The 22,426-nt window shown below is 42.1% G+C and overlaps 1 protein-coding gene across 4 annotated transcripts in view; it reads right to left on the bottom strand.

Annotated features, from left to right (window-relative positions):
- The window catches only part of lhfpl2b (LHFPL tetraspan subfamily member 2b), a 169,130-nt gene that overhangs the window by 30,604 nt on the left and 116,100 nt on the right, over nt 1-22,426 (bottom strand). For all 4 annotated transcript variants that reach the window (XM_060835753.1, XM_060835762.1, XM_060835771.1 and 1 more), the window contains one exon: nt 14,061-14,821. In XM_060835753.1, the coding sequence (XP_060691736.1) occupies nt 14,061-14,481 (421 nt within the window). In that variant the 5' untranslated portion in view covers nt 14,482-14,821. The remainder of the gene's footprint in view (nt 1-14,060; nt 14,822-22,426) is intronic.

The following is a 22,426-nucleotide window of genomic DNA, read 5'->3' as shown; positions in this document are numbered from 1 at the left end:
GAAGGTTCATTTGACTCATGCCTGGGAGGAAGAGCTTATCTTGAGAAGAAACAATGATTAGTTTGGGCAAATTCTCATTGGTGTTTGGAAGAGTGAAAGGTGACTTTAGTGAAACTTAAGATCTGGAGGGGTCTTGATGCTTGGGTGATATTGCCTCTTGTGGGTGAGATTAAAATTAGGACCAATGGTATTAAAATTAAAAAGGTATTTCTTTTTAAAGATAAGGAGATAAGGAGAAACACTTTCTCTCAGGGGGTTGTTAGTCTCTGGAATTCTCCTCCCCAGAAAGCAGTGGAGGCTGAGTTATTGAACATATTCAAGGCTTAGTTAGATAGATTTTTGAGAGGTGGGGAATCAAGGGTGGGAGGGGAGGGGAGGGGAGGGGAGGGTGATGAGAGTCAGGACAGTGGAGGTCAGAACACAGTCAGATCTTATCAAATGGTGCAGCAGGCCAAAAGGGGCCAACAGTCTATTCCTGCTCCTAGTCCCAAGTTCAGGCAATAGTAATAACTGCATGATGTGGTTATGTGAGCAATTTTTACTACAAATATTCAAATCAAGCATTGAAAGTGGAAAAGATTGTCAGGGACTGCATTTAGACATGTGGTGTATTCATCTCAACACATTGCTCCTACCTGCCTCTTCCATCTGACTATTCTTCACATCATCTGCCTTGGTCCTAAAATATTCACAGACATGTAACCAGCTAAAAGTACAGAGCACACAATGGGGCAAGTAAAAAATGCTCTTCACTCCAAACATACTGATGCCAGTTCTTAAGTCAGGACTATCCAAACTGTGAGCTGGGAGAGAAGATTCTGCAGCTCTGAGCTCCGAGACCACAATCTTTGCTGTGAAGATTGGAGTGAATACTAACAGTTGCGGGGGCCCTTTCAATCCTTGCATTTTTTTCTCTCTTGGTGAGTATGGCTTAATGGCCTGTACTCGGAGGTTCCACTCTGCTGCAAATGAGTCATTTATTTTCTTTGAGAATGACTGCCTTTTCATCTGCTCAATCCCTCAATGATGAGGGGAGGAGGAAATGGAGGGTAAGAGAGGAGATGAATGACTGAAGGGAAGCTGGAGTGAGAGGGAGTGAGTATGGGGAATACTCAACTTCTTCTCTTCTCCCTGTACAATAAATGAAGCCTCCCTCAGCCCACTTTACCCCAGAGTCCCACAAAGTCTGAGGCAATAAAATAAGTCAATACTAGGAAGAAGTTTGGGGAGCACTGTGCTAAGCGTCTCTTTTGGGAGCCATTCCTCTGAATGGGTGAGGGATCGATAGGGATTGAAAACAAGCCTAAAGCTATGATGCCAGTGCTCAAAGCTCTTTCCCCAAAGAGGTTATGTAATTCCCAGCCCTTGGTTTCCACATTTCAAAGATTCAGTGCAGACACCACACTAATGATGGGTGTAGTCACAAAGTTGCAGTTACACGGATGTAAGGAAAAGGAAGAGAGAGGTCAAAGTGAACATAGACTCCCTGCAAAGTGAAGCTGGGAGACAATTTTGGGGAACAAGGAACTGGCAGATGATTTGAACAGATATTTTGCATCAGTCTTTTACTCTGGAAGATACTTCTAACATTTCATGAATACTAAAGAATACAGGGGAAGAATTAAGTACCAGCACCATCATTAGAGAAGTAATACTCGACAAATTAATGGTACTTTAGGAAATTAGGTCTCCTGATGCTGATGGCTTGCATCCTAGGATCCGAAAAGGGTGGCTACAAAGGCAGTGAATGTATCAGTTGCAATTTTTTCAAATTCATTGGATTCTAGGAAAAGTGCCACAGGATTGGAAAACTGCTAACGTGGCACCCTTATTCAAAAAGGGAGGTAGGCAAAATGTGGGTTACTATAGGCCGATTCAGCTAATGGCAATTATTAGAGAAGTATAGGAATCAACTCAAGGGAGTCTCAACCACAGTGGATAGATGGGAGCTAGAAGATGGGTTGTATTTGGACTTCCAGAAGATCTTTGACAAGATACCTCACATAAGGTTAAGTCATAAGAGCTCATGATGTTGGAGGAAGTATATTAGCGTGGCTAGAGCATTGGCTACTGGGGAGGAAATGAGTGGGGATAAGGAATTCTATTTCAGGTTGGTGACCCATGACCAGTGGGGCTCCACAGGAATCAATGCTGGGCTCTCAACTGTTTACAACATATTAATGGTTTGAGAGAATGAAATTAATACATTGTAGCCATATTTACAGAGAAACTGACAGATTGGGTAAATGAGCAAAATGATGGCAAATGGTATATAATGTGGGAAAATGTGAAGTTGCTCATTTGGAAGGGATAACAAAAATAAAACAAGCATATTACTTAAATGGAAAAAACTACAGAAGGCTGCAACACAAAATGATTCAGGGATACTTTTGCACAAAACACAGGAAGCTAGCATACAGGTGCAGCTGGCAATCAGGAAGGCCAGTGGAATGTTGGCCATTTTTTCAAGGGGTTTGGAGTATAAGAGTAGGGAAATCTTACAGCAACTGTACAAGGTGCTGGTGAGACCACATCAGGAGTACTGTGAACTGATTTGGTCCCCTTATTTAAAATATCATTTCACTGGAAGCAGATCAGAGAAGATTCACTAGAATGATCCATGGTATGAGGGATTGTCTTTGAGCCAAGGCTAAAGAGGTTTGGATTCTACTTATTGAAACATACAGGATTCTTAGAAGGGCCTGACAGGGTAAATGTTGAGAGGATGTATCCCCTTGTGAGGGAGTCCAGGACCAAGGGCATAGTCTCAGAAGAAAAGGGGCTTCAATTTAGGACTAAGATGAGGAGAAATTTCTTCTCTCAGAAGGTTGAGTGTCTTTGGAATTCCTTGTCGCAGAGAGCTGTGAGGCAAAATTCTTGTGTACACTTAAAGCAGATTCTTGATCAGATGGGAAAACAAGGTTATGGGAGAAAGGCAAGAAAACAATGTGAAGAACTTTAGATAAGGCAGGATCCTATTGAATGACATAGCAGGCTCAAGGGGCTGAATGGCCTACTCTGGTTCTTATTTCTTCAAGTAAATGTAAATTGTACCCTTTATAAACATAATCAAGCAACTATCATAACAGCATTGACTCGAAGCTGAAGTGTACCTGTCTAGCGGAGGATTTACTACAGTAGGTGGGGAGGAAATTGCACATAAAATCCCTGTTCCAAAAGGTTTCCCAATACTGACCAAACAACATTATAGTTTGCATAAGCTGAGCGTATTAAAACATGCATAAACACCAAGTATAGTGCCCAGAAACAGAAAGTGAGAAATGAGAGAAATTAGTAGGTTTTGGGCTCCTCCTCCTCCTTCGCACATCAATCAAATGTTTTCACAACCTTTCTGAAAGACATTTTAAAGGAGATGGATAGGATTTCCATTGCTTTGCTACCACAGGTTAGGTGGAAACTCACCATTTCCTGCTTTTCTCACAGTTTCTTGCTTTCACTATCCTTAAATCAGTGACGCATAATTGCCTAAAAGGGGCTTCTGTTCAACCCCAATAATGGAACCCAGAAAAAATTGAACTTGAACCTCTCACTGTGTTACATAAACTTAGCAGCTCAACACAACCAAGTGTCTATTCCTCGTGCATGAACCAAGGCAAAATGAGAATCAACGTGGTATTAGCCTAATGGGTCATTACAGTTAAACCCAATCCTGTTCTCAGCTAATATTCCTGCCTTTGGGATTTTTCAGCACAGACGTCCTGATGACGATCAGGAGTGTGGAACCGGATTGATTCTTCACATTACTAACTCATCAGTATTGGCTGAACTGCCTGCTTCCATAGAAATTCTATGATTTTAAGTCCTGAAATAGACAACAGACAATTTGCAATTGGTCAGTGGCTGGATTCTCCAAGTGAAGAACTGAACACTCCTGATAACTCCTGGTTCTAGAAACATGAAACTCCAACCCCGAACATTTATAGTTCATCAGCAAGGCTGGGTTACAGGTCCACTGTATGGCTTCCACTTGAAGGTGGTCATGACTTCCACTTCCTTCGCCATTGCCAGGTCACAGGCCTCACCCGAATTCCTCAAAGCTCAGGGTCGTAAAGTTATTGTTATTCTAATTTGGTTTGTCAATAAACTGAGTAGTCCTCATTTATTCATGTCTACCATTAAAACAGCTTCTTTGATATCACAAAGAAAGAGCTGATTAAAAAAAAAATTGATACCCATAGCCCATGAACTGCAGTGGTTCAGAAAGTAGCACACCATCACTCTCTCAAGGGCAACTAGGGACAGACAATAAATGTTAGCTCGCCCAGTGAAGCCCACATTCTGCGAATGAATTGAAAAAAAGTAGACATTAATATCTGGTGAGATGATCCCAGCTGATGGAATAGTCATATCTCAGAAGTGAAATTCAAAGTGAAACCTGGCTTGATGGGCCATAGTTTTATTTTTACCATTTAGCTTTGTTCTGCTTACACCTAATATGGCCAACTGGAATAGTTCATCTCCAATGGGATATACCTCTTTAACCTTGGGGGCAGCACGGTGGCACAGTGGTTAGCACTGCTGCCTCACAACGCCAGAGACCCGGGTTCATTTTCCACCTCAGGCGACTCTCTGTGTGGAGTTTGCACGTTCTCCCCGTGTCTGCATGGGTTTCCTCCCACGATCCAAAAATGTGCAGGTCAGGTGAATTGGCCATGCTAAATTGCCCATAGTGTTAGGTGAAGGGGTAAATGTAGGAGAATGGGTCTGGGTGGGTTACGCTTCGGCGGGTCGGTGTGGACTTGTTGGGCCGAAGGACCTGTTTTCACACTGTAGGGAATCTAATCTGAAAAAAAATCTAATCTGAAAAAAACCTTCTAGGTGTGCCTGAGGTGTACTTTCCAGTCTACTCTGCCTCCTCAACTTGACTGTTGTATTTATTATGATGTTCTGGGGGCACTTAGAATTCAATGTTACAACTACATAATACAGTCCCAAGTGTCTTTTTGTTTGTGGTGTCTGGTTCCGTGCGTCTCTTTCAGTTACTGTATTGCAATCAGCTGGTTCACACCTCCTCAAGTACACTCAGCCTAGTCTAGGATTTAATTTCCCTCCCACCCTCTGTCTCTCCCATTTATAGAGTTGCCTCGAGGGTTCATCTTGTCCCATGGTTTCTTGCTTTGTCTCAACACAACCCACCTCCACAGTGGCTGGCTGCGCTTTTCGTTTGGAAAGTCTTCTGTTATTTGCAACAGTTTTATCAATATTTTCATACTAAACTGTCCATCATTTAATTATGTCCTCACTTTTTTTGTGAACTCCCCTCTTTTCCAAATATCAGAAGTACACCACAAGATTTTACTCTAAATGTTGAAGTCATTTATGACTCGCTTGTATATGGTAGTTATTAGTTAGTCTTCTTTCTACCCATTCTTCAAGGTGCAGTGCTCCACTTTCAGGTAAATAATCCGCTAACCCAATAGCTAATGGTCCCAAATATTTTAGTTTGAAGGACCCCTTTTCAAATGCAGTAATAAACACAGACCATATTTAAGGACAGATACAATTAGTTGCTTTCAGATATAACAATCTTTGTACGACACACTGTGTAAGTGCTCCCATCCAAGGCAGCCAGCCCACTCTTCAGCATACATGTGATTGCTGTACCCTTCTCTGATTCACACCAAACCCATCTCTGGCCAGCCATGTAATGCCAGTCAATTATAAAGACTTCCCTAAAATCTCTCAGAACCCAGGAAGTCCAGAGACATCATTGTTAGAACTGTTACTGGATTGTAGATACAGTCATTGCAACATGTTAGTACCTATGTATCTACAAACACTATCATGAAACATAAAATATAGAAAGATATAATTTGGCTTCCATCATGAAGATGATAGCAGAGTTGTAATGTCACTGGATTAATAAATTGAAAGCCCAGGCTAATGTTTTGGGGATTGGAAAATAAATCCCAATAACAATAAATCTGGACATAAAGCTGGTCATTGTGAAAATGACTGTCAACTATCATTGATTGTTGCAAATATCCATCTGATTCACTAATCCTTTCTTGGAAAGGCAATTGACCGTCTTTATCTGGTCTGACCTACGTGTGACTCCAGACCACAGCAATGTGGTTGACTCTTACCTGGCCTAGTCAACTATATGGTTCAAGGGCATTTAGGAATAGTAATAGATGTTGGCTTTGCCAACAATGCCCACATTTCATGACTGTGCTAGCTCTTTGAAGGACAATCATAGCTCCCCATTGCCCTTTTACAAAGCAATTCCCTTTGAAAAGTTACTATTGATTCAGAAAATGAGGATTTTAATTTATGTAGCACCTTGCAACTTGAGGACATAGAAATACAGAGAATACAAGCAAGAGTAGGATACTTGGCCCTTCAAGGCTACTCTGTCATTCAAAAAGAAAGAATTGAGACGCTTGTCTTTTGCGTAGCCAGAGGTGCTGTCTTCCCAGCAATCCAGTGAATGTCCTCACACTCCTCATTTAACCGTTTGATGGCTGTATTTTCCTCACCATCATATTATTGTTGATCAAACTCAGTACCTTGTACCCAGTTTCTGCCAGGGCCCTTTGATTCATTTAGCCCATAGAACTATATCTAACCCCTTCTTGAAAGTCTTTTACATAAGTTAGTGTATTAACTTATGTACTAAAGCCAGAGACATTTTCCAAAATGGTCAAATTCTGCCCAAAATAGTAAGTCAGTGCAAAACAGTTATAAAAAGAAAAATAAATTGCTTGAAATCATAGAATCCCCACAGTCATTTAGCAAGTCATTTAGCCCGTCAAGCCCACATCAACCCTCCAAACAACAACCCACCTAGACCCACCCCATCCCTGTAATCCTGCATTTGCCATGGCTAGCCTACGCATCCCTGGTAACATGGTCAATCTACCGAACCTGCACATCTTTAGACTGTCAGAGGAAACTGGTTATACCCAGAGGAAACCCACACAGTCACAGGGAGAATGTACAAACCCCTCAGACAGTCACCCCAGGCTGGAATCGAACCTGGATCTCTGAAGCTGCGAGATAGCAGTGCTAACCACTGTCCCCCTAATATTCAGCAGGTCAGGAAGCATCTATGAAGAGAGAAACAAGAGTTCACATTTCAATAGGACCCTTCTTCAAATTCTAAAAGTTACTGCCAGGTGTTCTGAGTATTTCCAGGACTTTGTTTTTATTTTAGGTTTCCAGTGTCCGCAGTATTTTACTTACATGCAAAAGAGGTTACCTTTGAAGAGGAGAATCTCATATTCCACTCATAGGGATACTTATAACATTCTCACAATTTAATTCTCAGTTTTAAAATTCTGCAAACTACTTGTCAGGCTTTTAAATATATTCATTTACTGAACAACTTGGGAAAGGGCCATTCTTAGATATTTGAACTGTAGCTCATCGAAAGAAAATGAGAAATATTTTTAAACTCCTGGGAATAGGGGCTTCAGACACACTGGCAGCTGCAGGCAATGCCCCAGACTGCTAACCAATTGATACACTGGCACTTGCCAGAACAAAGATTTGAAACAACTGCTGTGACTCACACATGCATGTTCTCACACATACTGGCCTACTCGAATACGTCTCCGGATAGTGTTGCAACCCCAAGTGCAATGAGCTAAAGCAAAATAAAGCTGTTCTCACAGCACTCTAAGCTCACTCATCAACCAACTGTTGTTTTTATAACATTGACAAGTTTAAAAAGAAAGAATTGAGACGCTTGTCTTTTGCGTGGCCAGAGGTGCTGTCTTCCCAGCAATCCAGTGAATGTCCTCACACTCCTCATTTAACCGTTTGAAGGCTGTATTTTCCTGGCCAACAGCTTGTGGAGCGTGAATGCTTTGTAATTGCACTTAAAGATCTGAAAAGCCACTCTGTGCTAAAATAACAATAAAACTAGTGCAAAATACCAGGCTTGAGTGCGATAAAACCCTTATCTGTCAACCCCACATGGCCCCTTATCTCTGACTGCTTCATTTCATCTTGAACTGAAAACTTAAATTCATTCATTCATTTTCAAAGACTTGTACAATGTGCCTCCATCCTGTGGCAGCTGAAGACTGCCCTCATTATATTCCACGCAGACTTGAACACATTTGAGAGAAACTGATGACTTTATGATTTATAAGACTTCTGGAAGAGGGTAGAAAACCTTAGTACCAAGATTATGAGGTAGCAAATTAATCAAGAGGTCAAGCAGCATTGTAAACTATGAAAGCAAATGTTGAAAGATTTTTAAAATTGTAACCTGATTAAAATTGTAGCTTCCTGCTTTACTATGTTAGATTTTTGGGAGGGTGGTTCAAATCAGTTTTCTGTTAAGTAGAAACATAAAAACTAGGAGTAGGTCATTTGACCCTTCAAGCCTATTTTACCAATCATTAGGATCACGGCTGATCATCCAACTCAGTACCCTGTCCTGTTCTCTCCCATACCTTTTGATCCATTTAGCTCCAAGAACTAAATCTAACTCTTTCTTGAAAACATTCAATGTTTTGCCCTCAACCACTTTCTGTGGCAGAGAATTCCACAGGCTCAACACTTTCTGGGTGAAGAAATTTCTCTTCATCTCAGTCCTAAATACCTCATTTCTTTAGACTGTGACCCTCTGTTCTAAGAACATCCTTTTTGAGTTTACTCTGCCTAGTCCTCTTAGAATTTTATAGATTTCTTTGGGACCCTCATTCTTCTAAACTACAGGGAATATTGTCCTAACTGATCCAGTCTCTCTTCATACATCAATACTGCTGTATCAGGAATCAGTCTGGTAAATTTTCATTGGACACCTTCCATAGCAAGAACACCCTATTTCAGATAAAGCAGACCAAAACTGCACTGAATAATCTAGGTATGGTTTCATGAAGGCTCTGTATAATTTGCAGCAAGACATCTCTGCTCCTGTACTCAAAACCTCCTGCAATAAGTGCCAACGTAGCATTTGACTTTTTCACTGCCTGCTGCACCTTCATGCTTGTTTTTAGTGACTGGTGTACAAAAACAACCAGGTTTCATTGCATCTCTGCGGTTTCCAATTTATTGTCATTCAGATGATGACCTGCCTTCCTGCTTTTGCTCCCAAAGCAAATAATGTCTCAGTTATCCCCATTGTACTGCATCCGCCATGCATTTGCCCACTCACTCAACTTGACTAAATCACACTAAAGCATCTCTGCATCCTCCTCACAGCTCACATTCCCACCCAGCTTTGTATCATCTGCAAACTTGGAGATATTCAGATCCCTCAGATAGCTCATTGATATAATTGGGAATAGCTGGGATCTAAGCACCCTGTGGTATTCCCAACCTTCATTTCTAGTCTGCCAGCAGTTCTCTCTCCATCCGTTATCCCGAAACCCCAATTTTCCATTTCAGTCTCTTATGTAGGGCATTACCAGAGCCTTTTGAATGTTTAACTGAATTCTGAGGGACATTCTTAACAAAGGGTTAACGGTTAAGATGTTGCTACTCTATAGTTACTCTAGATATTGCTGGTCTGGGTCTTATGGGATGACTTCTGTCTGCTCTTGTCGTGGTAGAAGCACAGAGTGGACCTATCCCACAGGAATGAACAGTCTGGCACTGGAAAAGCACAGTCTGGCAACATCCGAGGAGCAGGAATCCTACTATTCACCCAGGCTATATGTCTCCATGCAATGCATTTTTTTGTTACAGGCACCTCTAGATTATCACTATTTAAGTGATTACAGTATCGCAGGAGTCAATACCTGAGAATGCAGCAATCGTTCTATGCAGAGACTACCACACAATTCTGGGCTTGATCATTACACAAGCCACAAATGTATGCTCTCTAAAATATTCTCTCTCACTAGAAATCATTTGTATATGTGTAAGCAATCGGGATGAAAAAGAGAATGTTTTGAAATTCATTTCATGGAGGAAAAAAAATGAATGGACTAATGTACTCAGCCAATATTTACATATTGAGTCATGGAAAGATGTTACAGTTCTGCGTGATACATAGTTTGCCATCAAGTCAGTTGGAGTGTGGAAACTGCAGAATCTATTGTGAAATGTGGGTCTTGAATGGATCTGTAGTCTGAACATTTGCTTTGGGCAATGGGGGATGAAGTACTGTCTGATTCAAGCACAATGTAAGTTATTATTTTAAGCAACATTAATGAAAGTGAACTTCACACGATTAGACTATTAGGAGAAAAAAAATGAAGAAACTCTTTCTAGTTCTTTACATGTATATATAAACATTTACTTCAGTGTCTAGAGCAGAACAAATTTTCAAATGAGTGTACAAAGTCTTGTGGTGAATCCTATAACAATGAAAGAAACCCAGTCGAACGAGAGAATGTCATATTCTGGTTATGAGACCACAAGTTTCTGTGAAACAGACTGGTATCATTTTTATCATGTCAGCTGTGAGTGACAGATTATGTGTTAGTGATGCCTTAACACATAATGCATGTTACACTTCTATATTGGGTAGCAATATTCACAAAACTTCCTTCATTAAAGAGAATTAGAATCATAGAGCCATACGAGATGTACAGCATGGAAACAGACTCTTCAGTCCAATCCGTCCATGCCGACCAGATATCCCAACCCAATCTAGTCCCACCTGCCAGCATCCGGCCCATATCCCTCCAAACCCTTCCTATTCATATACCCATCCAAATGCCTCTTAAATGTTGCAATTGTACCAGCCTCCACCACTTCCTCTGGCAGCTCATTCCGTACACGTACCACCCTCTGTGTGAAAAAGTTGCCCCCTTAGGTCTCTTTTATATCTTTCCTCTCAAACCCTAAACCTATGCCTTCTAGTTCTGGACTCCCCAACCCCAAGGAAAAGACTTTGCCTATTTACCCTATCCATGCCCCTCATAATTTTGTAAACTTCTACAAGGTCACCCCTCAGCCTCCAACGCTCCAGGGAAAACAGCCTCAGCCTGTTCAGCCTCTCCCTATTGCTCAAATCCTCCAAACCTGGCAACATCCTTGTAAATCTTTTCTGATACGTTTCAAGTTTCGCAACAACTTTCCGATAGGAAGGAGACCAGAATTGCATGCAATATTCCAAAAGTGGCCTAACCAATGTCCTGTACAGCTGCAACATGACCTCCCAACTCCTGTACTCAATACTCTGACCAGTAAAAGAAAGCATACCAAATGCCTTCTTCACTATCCTATCTATCTGCGACTCCACTTTCAAGGAGCTATGAACCTGCACTCGAAGGTCTCTTTGTTCAGCAACAATCCCTAGGACCTTGCTATTAAGTGTATAAGTCCTGCTAAGATTTGCTTTCCCAAAATGCAGTACCTCGCATTTATCTCAATTAAACTCCATCTGCCACGTCTCAGCCCACTGGCCCATCTGGTCCAGATCCTGTTATAATCGGGAGGTAATGTCTGCCAATTTTGGTGTCATCTGCAAACTTACTAACTGTACCTCTTATGCTCACATCCAAATCATTTATGACAAAAAGTAGAGCACCCAGTACTGATCCTTGTGGCACTCCACTGGTCACAGGCCTCCAGTCTGAAAAAACAACCCTCCACCACCACCCTCTGTCTTCTACCTTTGAGCCAGTTCTATATCCAAATGGCTAGGTCTCCCCTTAAACTAACTTTTTTACATTGTTCGAACTGATTCTTTGCTGACCCACCATATGTCAGCCCATTGCAAATAGATGTCCTGTTTGTACTGAGGATGTACAACTGTTAATAAGCTATGACCATATCATTTGAAGTGAATATAGTGACACAGAACAGAAATACCACTTTAGACTCTGCTTCTTGAAGCTAATAATTGAAGTACTTTGATCAGGAGGTGACACAGAACAGTTTTGAAGTATACTTTTATTCTAAATGGGAAATAAAAAATTAGTGTTATTCATAATTAGAAATGCCAGAGGTTCAACTTTTCAGTCATTTCAAAGGTCAGAATGGATACAGTACCATCTAATTCTACATAAAAGTATAAACTGCAATGTGCTTCTGTTACAAATGTTTTGTGTGAGATTCTTAATATTATAGTCAAAATTCACTTAGTTTGTTGAGGAGTTCAGCCATGAGCCTTGTAAATTGTTGAAAGCAAAGACACACCTAAAGTTTCACCACCTGGAGACTATCTTTTAGGCTGAGCTAGGGGATTTCAATAGTTCACTTGCCACGTCAAACAAAAGAAATTAATTTCTGAAGCCTGCTACTTGCTCTAGTATTGCTGTTCTGGCAGTGAGAGAGTTAATCTATCCAGGCAATGTTCACTCTGTGTTCCTGGAATAACTCTTGAGCTGACACTGAAACCAGTTTCAGTGCAGACTTGATGAAGCTGATTAGATATGAATTCCTTACTGTATAGTTCCACCTTCCCCCACACCATCATCATTCTCTCAGGAGACGGTTGGATGATCCCACATAATGCCACTCCCTGGTCAACCTGTTGTGGCACTACCTGCTTCCCGACTGCTTCTTTTCATGCTGCTGGATGTCGTTCTCAACTGGTTAGGAGCTCCCCTCATAGCTCGGGAATTATATTCACTTCTCAGTTGAGGCACAATGGCTAAGTAGGTTGTAACTGATGTGTTGCCTGTCACATGATACAGTGTTAAAGAATCACAGGATCCCTAGTATGGAAGGAGTCCATGCAGCCAAGAGTCTTCATTGAGCCTCTGAAGATGCCACCTATAATCAACCCCCTGCCATATCTGCATAACTCCACATTTCCCATGGCTAATACACACAGCCTTCACATCCCTGGATGCTATGGTCAATGTTAGTATGGCCAATCCACCTAACCTGCACATCTTCGGACTGTGGCAAGAAACTGGAGGAAACCCACGCAAACACTGGGAGAATGTCTGTGTGGAGTTTGCACCATCACCTGTGGCTGGAATCAAACCCAGCTCCCTGCCGTTGTGAAGGCAGCAGCAGTGTTAATCACTAAGCTACCTTGCCATACATAAGGATGTGGGAGGGTGCAAAATCTGTGAGCCCAGGATTGTGAAAAAACAAAATTAACCAGAATTTTTGTTACGGTTGTGTTATAATCCCTTAGTAAGAGTGTTCATGTAAGAATATAAGTCTGGCACCAATATGGTATCGCCACTTAGGGGCTTGCCGTCTGGCAAATGCACTTTCAAAACTAAAATCACCTTAAATCTCCAACACAGTGTGACAAGGTACCACAACTGGCCCTGAATTACAGCCACTGCAGAACCCAATGCTGAACAGTTATACGAGGGACTCATATTTAGCAACTTAGCCTTAAAACAGGTTTTGTTTAAAGATAAATATTTCCAAAAGCCTGTCTAACCTATTAATGGGAAGGGCAAATTCACAATGTGCTGATACTGCACGCATTCCTCCATCTTCACCTTTCCACCATCTCCATCTTGATGGGAGTATCCTGAAGCCATGGTTTTTTCTCAAGGAGTTATCAAAGGTGAACAAACCAGGTGTGGGACAGAGCAGCCAGAGTGAAATATTCACATGAAATTGTGAAAATGCAAAGTCAAATGTAAAACAAATTTTGTGGACTTGAAGGTTTCCTGAACATTGGAGAAGAGGGGAAAATAAACTTCAGTCTTAAATACGGCCTGCCAAGCAGAAGACATGACACATTGGAAATGCATCAGAAACTTGCTGTTTTTGAGGTTGTTTTATCTAACAAGGAAGGAACCATGAACAATGCGCATTGTATGAGAGGTCAATATATCAGTTTAGCGTTGCACTTGAAGGAAAAACCATACGTTTAAGAATTTTTGACAGCCTTTTTAGCATTTAGCAAAAGGTACAATAGTATATATTTACATAAAAACCATTCAGATGATGATTCTGAATGAGAACATCTGTTAGTAATTTACTCCTAACATAGTGTGTATTGATGCAACCTTCCAGGTATTATGTAATGCCTGACTATAAAATAACTTCTCTGAGTGGCTCAGCAGTTTTGGCATTAAGATTCTGGTGCTAATTGTCTTAAAACAAAAATGTCATTTCCAGTGACATTTCCAACCTTTGGCAAATCCACCCCCTTCCCCAATAAAAAAAATCAAAGTGTTAGTTCAGCGAAATCAGTCTTTTACACTCAAACTTACCTGCAATTCCCTGTAGTAATCCACAAATGTTAAAAATGCTTTTCTTCAGAATACTCTGCACACACATGGTAAAGACCGAGACAAAAGCCACAGCACACAGAATGAGAATTCCTGTCGCCAGGAAAATAGCCGTCGCTTGCCAAAATCCACTGGCAATTTCATTGAAGCTGTCAGCGTACGGACCACACAGGTTCCCTCGTTTTAAAGTTGGCAGTTTGATGCAGCGGCTGTAGATGCCCAGTTTTGGGTGGTAAGGGTCTCTCCACGTGTTGGAGCGGTTTGCCAGGACAGGGCTGCTGTTCGCCTTCGGTCTCCCCACCAGCCAGTCTGAACTCATGAAGGCAATGAGCTCGGCAAAGGCTACCACAATACTGAGCAGGGTCCACAGCATCGAGCGGCAAGTAACAATCACATGACACATGGTTTCATCCGAACTGGTGCGAAGCCCTTTCCTCAGTCCACTCAAAAGTAGAAATGTTGAAGCTTTAAAAACAAGGTGAAAGTTGTCGTCCAGCAGTACTGTTGAGATTGAGCACGTACTGATGAGGTGAATCCTTATAATTCAATCAAGGGCTTTAACTGTGTTCATCCAAAGGACTGGTGAGAGACTTCTGTCTCCTGTCGGCTGGTTCCCTTCAGCTAACTTTCAATGGGTTTGTGTGTATTTATCAGTGTGCAGCTCAGCACATGACGTTACATTTCACTGGAGGACGGTCCAAGGTCTGCCCACAATCTTGTTCATATCTATATAAAAGACACACCTACAAGGGAGAGAGGGAGAGAGAGAGTAAATGTTAAATCAGTAGAACGAAACCGCACCCTGAGAGGAAAGTGACCTCTCTTTAAATTCTGAACTAATACAGAGTAAAGGTTAATGAAAGGCCAGCAAATGGAGTTGGCTGGAAACTTCTAAGATCAGCCTGTCTTGTGTTGCATGCTTCCTTTGTTGCCGGGCAACGACAGGTCTCTGCTGCAATGGAGAATACATTGCAATACATTGAAGAAACTCGATCCCAAAAACAGATTCCCCCTCGTTACACTCGGGCCTGCCTTTCCGAATTAAATAATTGCACATTATCAGAGAGAGAGAGAGAATATGAATGAACGAACGATCACTACAAACTAAGTTCAGGAACCGAGTGGCTCGAAGCCTTCCTTGTAATCGCATTCAGTGAACGAGTTCACGATAGGAAATTCTCTCAAGGCTTCATTTTGGCCATGCTTAAAAGAGGAAGGCGAGAATCTCAGGAGTATTCTTTATCCAAAGCACGCCCTCATTTTAGACAGAAATAATTGGAACCATTCGTTGGCACTGATTTTGTCCAGTTAGTCGGCTTAGTGAACAGGGAAACCCCAGGATCTAGGTTAGTGTGCAGTGCTGTTTCAAAGATCCCATGCTGCCTGTCGCTTGCATTCAGAACTGCTCTAGAACACGAGGACATTGGCCACGAAGATAGCCCCATCCCACCCCCCAGAATCAATGCAAACCGAGAAATAAACAGACATTTCTTTAGTTGGTGCATTATTTTTCTACTTGAAATGAGAAAAAATTCTGAGCAAGCAGCTTTCCCCAGAACCTGTGTTCTTCTAGGAACATTCTCATGACAAATCTTTTCTTTTCCCCTTTTCTCTCCCCTGGTTATTCTGTCTGAGGCTGACTTACAGTTTCTCGGTCAATGGTCACCCTCTGCCACTGTAGTTCATTCTTCACACATGCTCCAGGCAGTTAGTATGAGCAGGCTTTCAGAATCATGAAGGCAAGTGCAGTTCAGTCCATTTCTAGAGCTGGCTACCGGATGTTAGGCAGCAGTAGGATTTTCTCCTATCCAGAGATAGGCTCAGATAAAGTTAACTGAATCATAGAGTCCCTACAGTGTGGAAGCAGGCCATTCGGACCATCGAGTCCACTCCAAAGAGCATCCTGCCCAGACCCACTGACTTACTCTATCTTTGTAATCCTGCATTTCCCACTGCTAATCCACCTGGCCTGCACACCACTGGACACTCTGGGGCAATTTAGTATGGTCGATCCACCTTACCTGCACATCTTTGGAGTGAGAGAGGAAACTGGAGCACCCTGAGGAAATTCATGCAGACACAGGGAGAATGTGCAAACTCCACACAGTCATAGAGTCATGGAGAAGTACAGCATGGAAACAGATCCTTTTGTCCAACTCGTCCATTCCCACCAGATATTCCTACCTAATCTAGTCCCATTTGCCAGCACTTGGCCCACATCCCTCTAAACCCTTCCTATTCATATATCCATCCAGATGCCTTTTAAATGCTGCAATTGTACCAGCCTCCAAGTCACCCGAAGGTAGAATCGAACCTGGATCCCCAGTGCTGTGAGGCAGCAGTGGTCACCTCTGAGCCACCACGTCACCCCTGATTGAACAAAGGACAGAGGTCATTCTGGGGCTTTCTGTAAAATGCATCTGAACAAAAAAAACTTGGCAGACTTTCATGCTAAGGTTCACCACCACAGAGAAAACTAAACAGAGGGAACATCGAAGTATATTTTGAAAAGAACTTTTTTTAGATTAGATTAGATTACTTTTTTTTAGATTAGATTAGATTACTTACAGTGTGGAAACAGGCCCTTCGGCCCAACAAGTCCACACCGACCCGCCGAAGCGCAACCCACCCATACCCCTACATTTACCCCTTACCTAACACTACAGGCAATTTAGCATGGCCAATTCACCTGACCCGTACATCTTTGGACTGTGGGAGGAAACCGGAGCACCCGGAGGAAACCCACGCAGACATGGGGAGAACGTGCAAACTCCACACAGTCAGTCGCCTGAGTCGGGAAATGAACCCGGGTCTCAGGCGCTGTGAGGCAGCAGTGCTAACCACTGTGCCACCGTGCCGCCCACAAACTTTGCTAAACTATTCCTTGAAATATAACACTAACTGTTCCTTGTGGGCAACCAGGGATGGGAATCAAATTCTGGCCTTTCTAGCATTACCTAGATCACAAGAATGAATTAAAAATTTGCAAACTGATGTCTTTGATGCAGATATAACTACAAACTCTTTCATTCCACTTCAGCTAAGTTTCTTGATAAGACTGGCACCAAAACAGTTAACTCACAGCAGTAAAGACAGTAAACATTTAACTTTAACGGAACTATTGTTAACTTGACAACAAATATGACCTGATAAGATCTGTTTGACAGCCAAATAGAGGAACTCAGTATACAATTACAAGCAGAATACCAATGTTGGCAAGACAAACATCACAAACTGAGCTCAAACTTAACTTTGGAGAAACAATTCATCATCTTTCTCCTCTTCTAAAGTTTACAGCATAGAGTTTCAAGATTGCAAAGGGTTTGAGATTATCAGGCAAACATAAGAACTAGGGTTAGGATTCAGCAATTCAGCCCATCTAGTCTGCTCTGCTGTTTCACACAACAATGGTTGATCTCATCTCAGCTTCAAATCCTTTCTTCCACTCATCTATAATCCTTTAACCCGTTACTAATTAGTCATCTGTCTATCACCTCCTTAAATTTACTCAATGTCCTAGTATCCACCACATCCTGGGCTAGTGAATTCCACACATCCACGATTCAGAGAAATAATTTCTCCTCATCTGTTTTAAATCTGCTAGTCCTTGTCTTAAACTATGACTCCTCATTCTAGATTATCCCACGAGGAAACATCCTCGCAACATATACTTTGTCAATCCCCTTGTACCTCAATTTGATCTTTTATACTATGAAACCCCAGCGAGTGTAGGCCTAAACTACTCAATCTCTTCATAGGACCTTTCATCTCTGAAAACAATCCTGTAAACCTGCTCTGAACTGCCTCCAATGCAAAAACATCCCTCCTCAAATAAGGGGACCACGATTTTATGCAATATCCTGGGTGTTGTCTGATGAATGCCATGTACAATTGCATGAATACTTCCCTAATTTTATACTCTATTCCTTAGCAAAAGATGCTAAAATTCAATTTTCCCTCCAAATATCTGCTGTACTTGCAGGTCAAGGTTTTATGCTTCAAGTGGTCTGCATGTTTACCACAGCATCATTGATCAATATGTGGACATTGCATTAGCACCCCTTAATCCTATTTATGGGTAAAATCACAGCTTCTTAGAATCAGATGGATCTTATTGAGAAAGGTTTAGACGTGGGGTGCGGGTGTGATGTTTATCACATGGCAGAGTGCCAGTAAGGGAACCCTCTGGTTTCCTGTCTGTGCTCCATGAAGCTGTAGGCTGGACAGCTTGATGATGATTTTCTTGCCCTCTGATAAGGTGCTTAAATATTGTGTGGTATGTATGTTTCTTGCCACTTATCAGCCCAAACCTGGATATTGTCTAGGTTTTGCTGCACATGAACTCAGACTGCTCAGTGGCTGAGCAGTTGCAAATGGTGGTGTATGTTATGTAATCATTAGTAAACATTGCCACTTCTGAACCTACAATGGTGTGAGGGTCATACATTAAACAATCAAAGATGGTTGGGCCTAGAACACCATTCTGAGCAATTCCTTGCCATGTGTGACACCAATCAGTAGAGAGTTTCCCATGATTCTCATTGACTCTGATTTTGCTAGGGCTCCTTGATGTTACACTCAGTCAAATATCATGTTTATGTCAAGAGCAGTCATTCTCAGAATCAGAGTCATACAGCATAGAAACAGACCCTACAGTTCAACTTGTCCACACTGATCAGACATCCTAATCTGACCTAGTCCTATTTTCCAGCATTTGGTCCGCATTCCTCTAAACTGTTCCTATTCACGTACTATCCAGATGCCTCATGACGTCTCTGGATCTCCGCTCTTTTCTCATTGTTTGGACCAAGGCTGTACTGAAGTAAGAAGCTGAATAGGCCTGGTGAAACTAAAACATGAAGTGGGCAGGTATCATCAGGTAAGTGCCACTTTATGACACTGTCAATAACACCCTTCATCATTTTGAGGCTGAGAGTAGATTGATGGGTAAGTAGTTGGTCAGGTTGGATTTGTCCTGCTTATTGTTTACAGGACATCAGAGTCTAGATTAGAGTGTTGCTGGAAAGGTACAACAGGACAGACAGCATCCGAGGAGCTGGAAAATCGGGCAAAAGCCCTTCATCAGCAATGAGGCTGGGAGCCTCGGTGGTGGAGAGATAAATGAGAGGAGGTGGGAAGGAAGATAGAAATATGGGACAGTCATGAGGACGGTGCTGAGCTGGAAGGTTGGAACTGGGATAAGGTTGGGGGAGGGGAAATGAGGAAACTCGTGAAGAACACATTAATGCCATTGATTTGAAGGGTCCCAAGGGGGAAGATGAGGCGTTCTTTCTCCAGGCATTAGGTGGTAAGTGAGTGGCAATGGAGGAGGCCCAGGACCTCCATGTCCTTGGCAGAGTGGGAGGAGGAGTTGAAATGTTCATGGGCGGTGAGGTTGATTGATGTGGGAGTCCTGGACACGTTGTCTGGACTTACCAGTCTCCTCATTTTCCCTCCCCCCCCCACCTTGCCCCAGTTCCAACCTTCAAGCTCAACACCATTCTCATGACCTGTCCCTACTTGTCCATATTCCTTTCCACATATCAACTCCACCCTCCTCTCTGACCTATCACCTGTACCCCTACCACAATCCAACCATTGCACTCTCAGCTACCTTCCACCCCCCAGTCCCACCTCCCTCCCATTCATCTCTCCACCCCCAAGGCTCCCAGCCTCATTCCTGATGAAGGGCTTTCGCTCAAAACATTGATTTTCCTGCTCCTCGGATGCTGCCTGACCCGCTGTGCTTTTCCAGCACCACTCTAATCTTGACTTTAATTTCCAGCAGCTGCAGTACTAGTTTACAGGACATCGCTGGGCAATTTCTACATTGTCGGATAGCTGCCAGTGCTGGAGCTGTAAGGGAAAGGCTTGATGAGGGCCATGACCAGTGCTGGATCACAAGGCTTCAATACTATTGCCAGAATAGGGCCAGTGCACAATGCCTTTGCAGTATCCAGTGTCTTCAACCATTTCTTGATACCACATGGAGTGAATCCAATTGGTTAAAGACTGGCATTGGTGATGCAGGAGACCTCTGCAGGAGGCTGAGATAGATCATCCACTTGGCACTTGTGGCTGAAAATTTTCCCATTGACCAACCAGGTAGAGCCCTCTACCTGTGTTCACCTATCCCTTCCTCACCACCCTTGTCCCCACTCCACCGCCAACCCACCCCCACCTCTTTATTTGCAGCTTCCCTTACCCCCACCACCAGTCCTGAAGAAGGGTTACACCCGAAACGTTGAATTCTGCACCACCTGATGCTGCCTGGCTTACTGTCTACTTCCAGCCTCCTGTCTGTCTAACCTGCAATTGCTTCAGCCTGACCACTCATGCTGGAGCTCCCCCATCAGTGAGGGTAAGGATATTGATGGATCTTCCACCCTCAATGAGTTGTTTAATCGTCTATCTGCATGTTAATAAATAAATGCTAACTAAATCCTAATGACTGTCACTATTGCTAACAAAATAGAGGAAGTTTGACAGTTTTAAAACTATCAGATACAGGAGCTGCTACCTATTCTCCACAGTGACATGCGCATACAATGTGATGTTAATATGTTCACTCTTTTACATTAGAACACTGCAAAATAGTGATGATTATTTCAAATTTTAAAGGAAGTCTTTGTGAATTGCCATCTGTGCATTGTAATTAAACAGTACAAGAGCTATTTGTTGTCATAATTGCCTGACAAACAGAAATTAGTGCTGAAGCACCATTATCTTTCATTCTTTATGGATTTATTTGAATGGGTTTCTTATGTTTAATACAGCAACTTTAATGAAGAAAAACATTTTGCCTTTATTTCACATTTGTGTGGGAACCAAATTACATTTTTACAAAACGTAATTTGTTCATTTTGGGGAAAACCCTGGCACAGTTATAAAACACAAATGTAAAAGCTTAGGAATGCATGGCCAGAGTTTAAAATTCTCTATTCTACTTAATCTAATAAAATTAGGTATTGTAAACTAGAATTTCTAATGTACAAATTTCATCTGCCAGCTACGGTCTGGGTGGGGTGTACAGGATAGATTTTCCATCAGCACCACTCTAATCTTGACTTTAATTTCCAGCAGCTGCAGTACACGTTTACAGGACATCACTGGGCAATTTCTACATTGTCGGATAGCTGCTGGAGCTGTAAGGGAAAGGCTTGATGAGGAACATGATCAGTGCTGGATCACAAGGCTTCAGTACCATTGTCAGAATAGGGCCAGTGCACATCGCCTTTGCAGTATCCAGTGTCTTCAACCATTTCTTGATACCACATGGAGTGAATCCAATTGGTTAAAGACTGGCATTGGTGATGCAGGAGACCTCTGCGCGAGGCTGAGATAGATCATCCACTTGGCACTTGTGGCTGAAAATTTTCCTATTGACCACCCAGGTCGTAACCTTTACCTGTGTTCACCTATCCACAGGTGCTATTTTTCCTTCCAGTCCTAACCACATTATGTATCGATATGGATTGTGTAGATTCAGCCCTGGCAGCCAGATTGACCTTTCCTACTCTAGAAAGTTAAACGTTTGACCACATTTTCCTTGTACTTGGTATTTCTTCAGGTTTAATTTTTTTTTAAGCCGATGTGAGATTTGAGAAGTTAGGGCTGCTTTCCTTCAAGAAACATTGCCTGAAAGGAGTTCTGATAGACATATTAAAAGCCACGAGAGGTCTGGTCAGGTGTACAGCAGGAGAAACTTTAGAGGACACAGGCTTACAGTAACTGGCTAAAGAAGGAAAAGCAAAATGAGATAAAAACATTTCCTCACAGTGAGTGGCTAAAGTCTGGAATATGGTAACTATAGTAGAGGCAAGATCAATTAAAACATTTAAAAGAGAATTAGACTGAAAAGGGAAAAAAAATGTCAAGAAGTCAGGAAAAAGGTACAAAGTGAATTGCTCACTGGAGAGTCAGTGGAGACCCAATGAACTGAATGGCCTTCTCCTGTTCTGTAACAATGCTGTGATTCTGTAACCAGAGCCCTACTGACACAAGTTTATACATATCATTTTACTGTTACATTGTGTAGTCCTTGGAGCTTTCAGTGTACATTACCTGCAATAGTTTAACCATTGTTCATAGTTTAGTTTAGTCATGCTTTCAAATTGTTTTTTATCCATTCACAGGATGAGGGCATCACTGGCTAAGCCAGCATTTATTACCAATACCAAGGGGGTAGTTAAGAGTCAACCACATTGTTGTGGGTCTGGAGTCACATGTAAGCCAGACCAGATAATGATGGTAGCTTCCTTCCGTAAAGGACACTAATGAACCCGATGAGTTTTTCCAACAATTGACCACGGATTCATGGTCATTACACACTCAATTCCAAATTTTTA

The sequence above is a fragment of the Hemiscyllium ocellatum genome, chromosome 2, assembly GCF_020745735.1.
Source record: "Hemiscyllium ocellatum isolate sHemOce1 chromosome 2, sHemOce1.pat.X.cur, whole genome shotgun sequence".
In the NCBI taxonomy this organism is placed as follows: Eukaryota; Metazoa; Chordata; class Chondrichthyes; order Orectolobiformes; family Hemiscylliidae; genus Hemiscyllium; species Hemiscyllium ocellatum.
The sequence above is the reverse complement of the archived record's forward strand: the minus strand, read 5'-3'. Positions and strand labels throughout refer to the sequence as shown.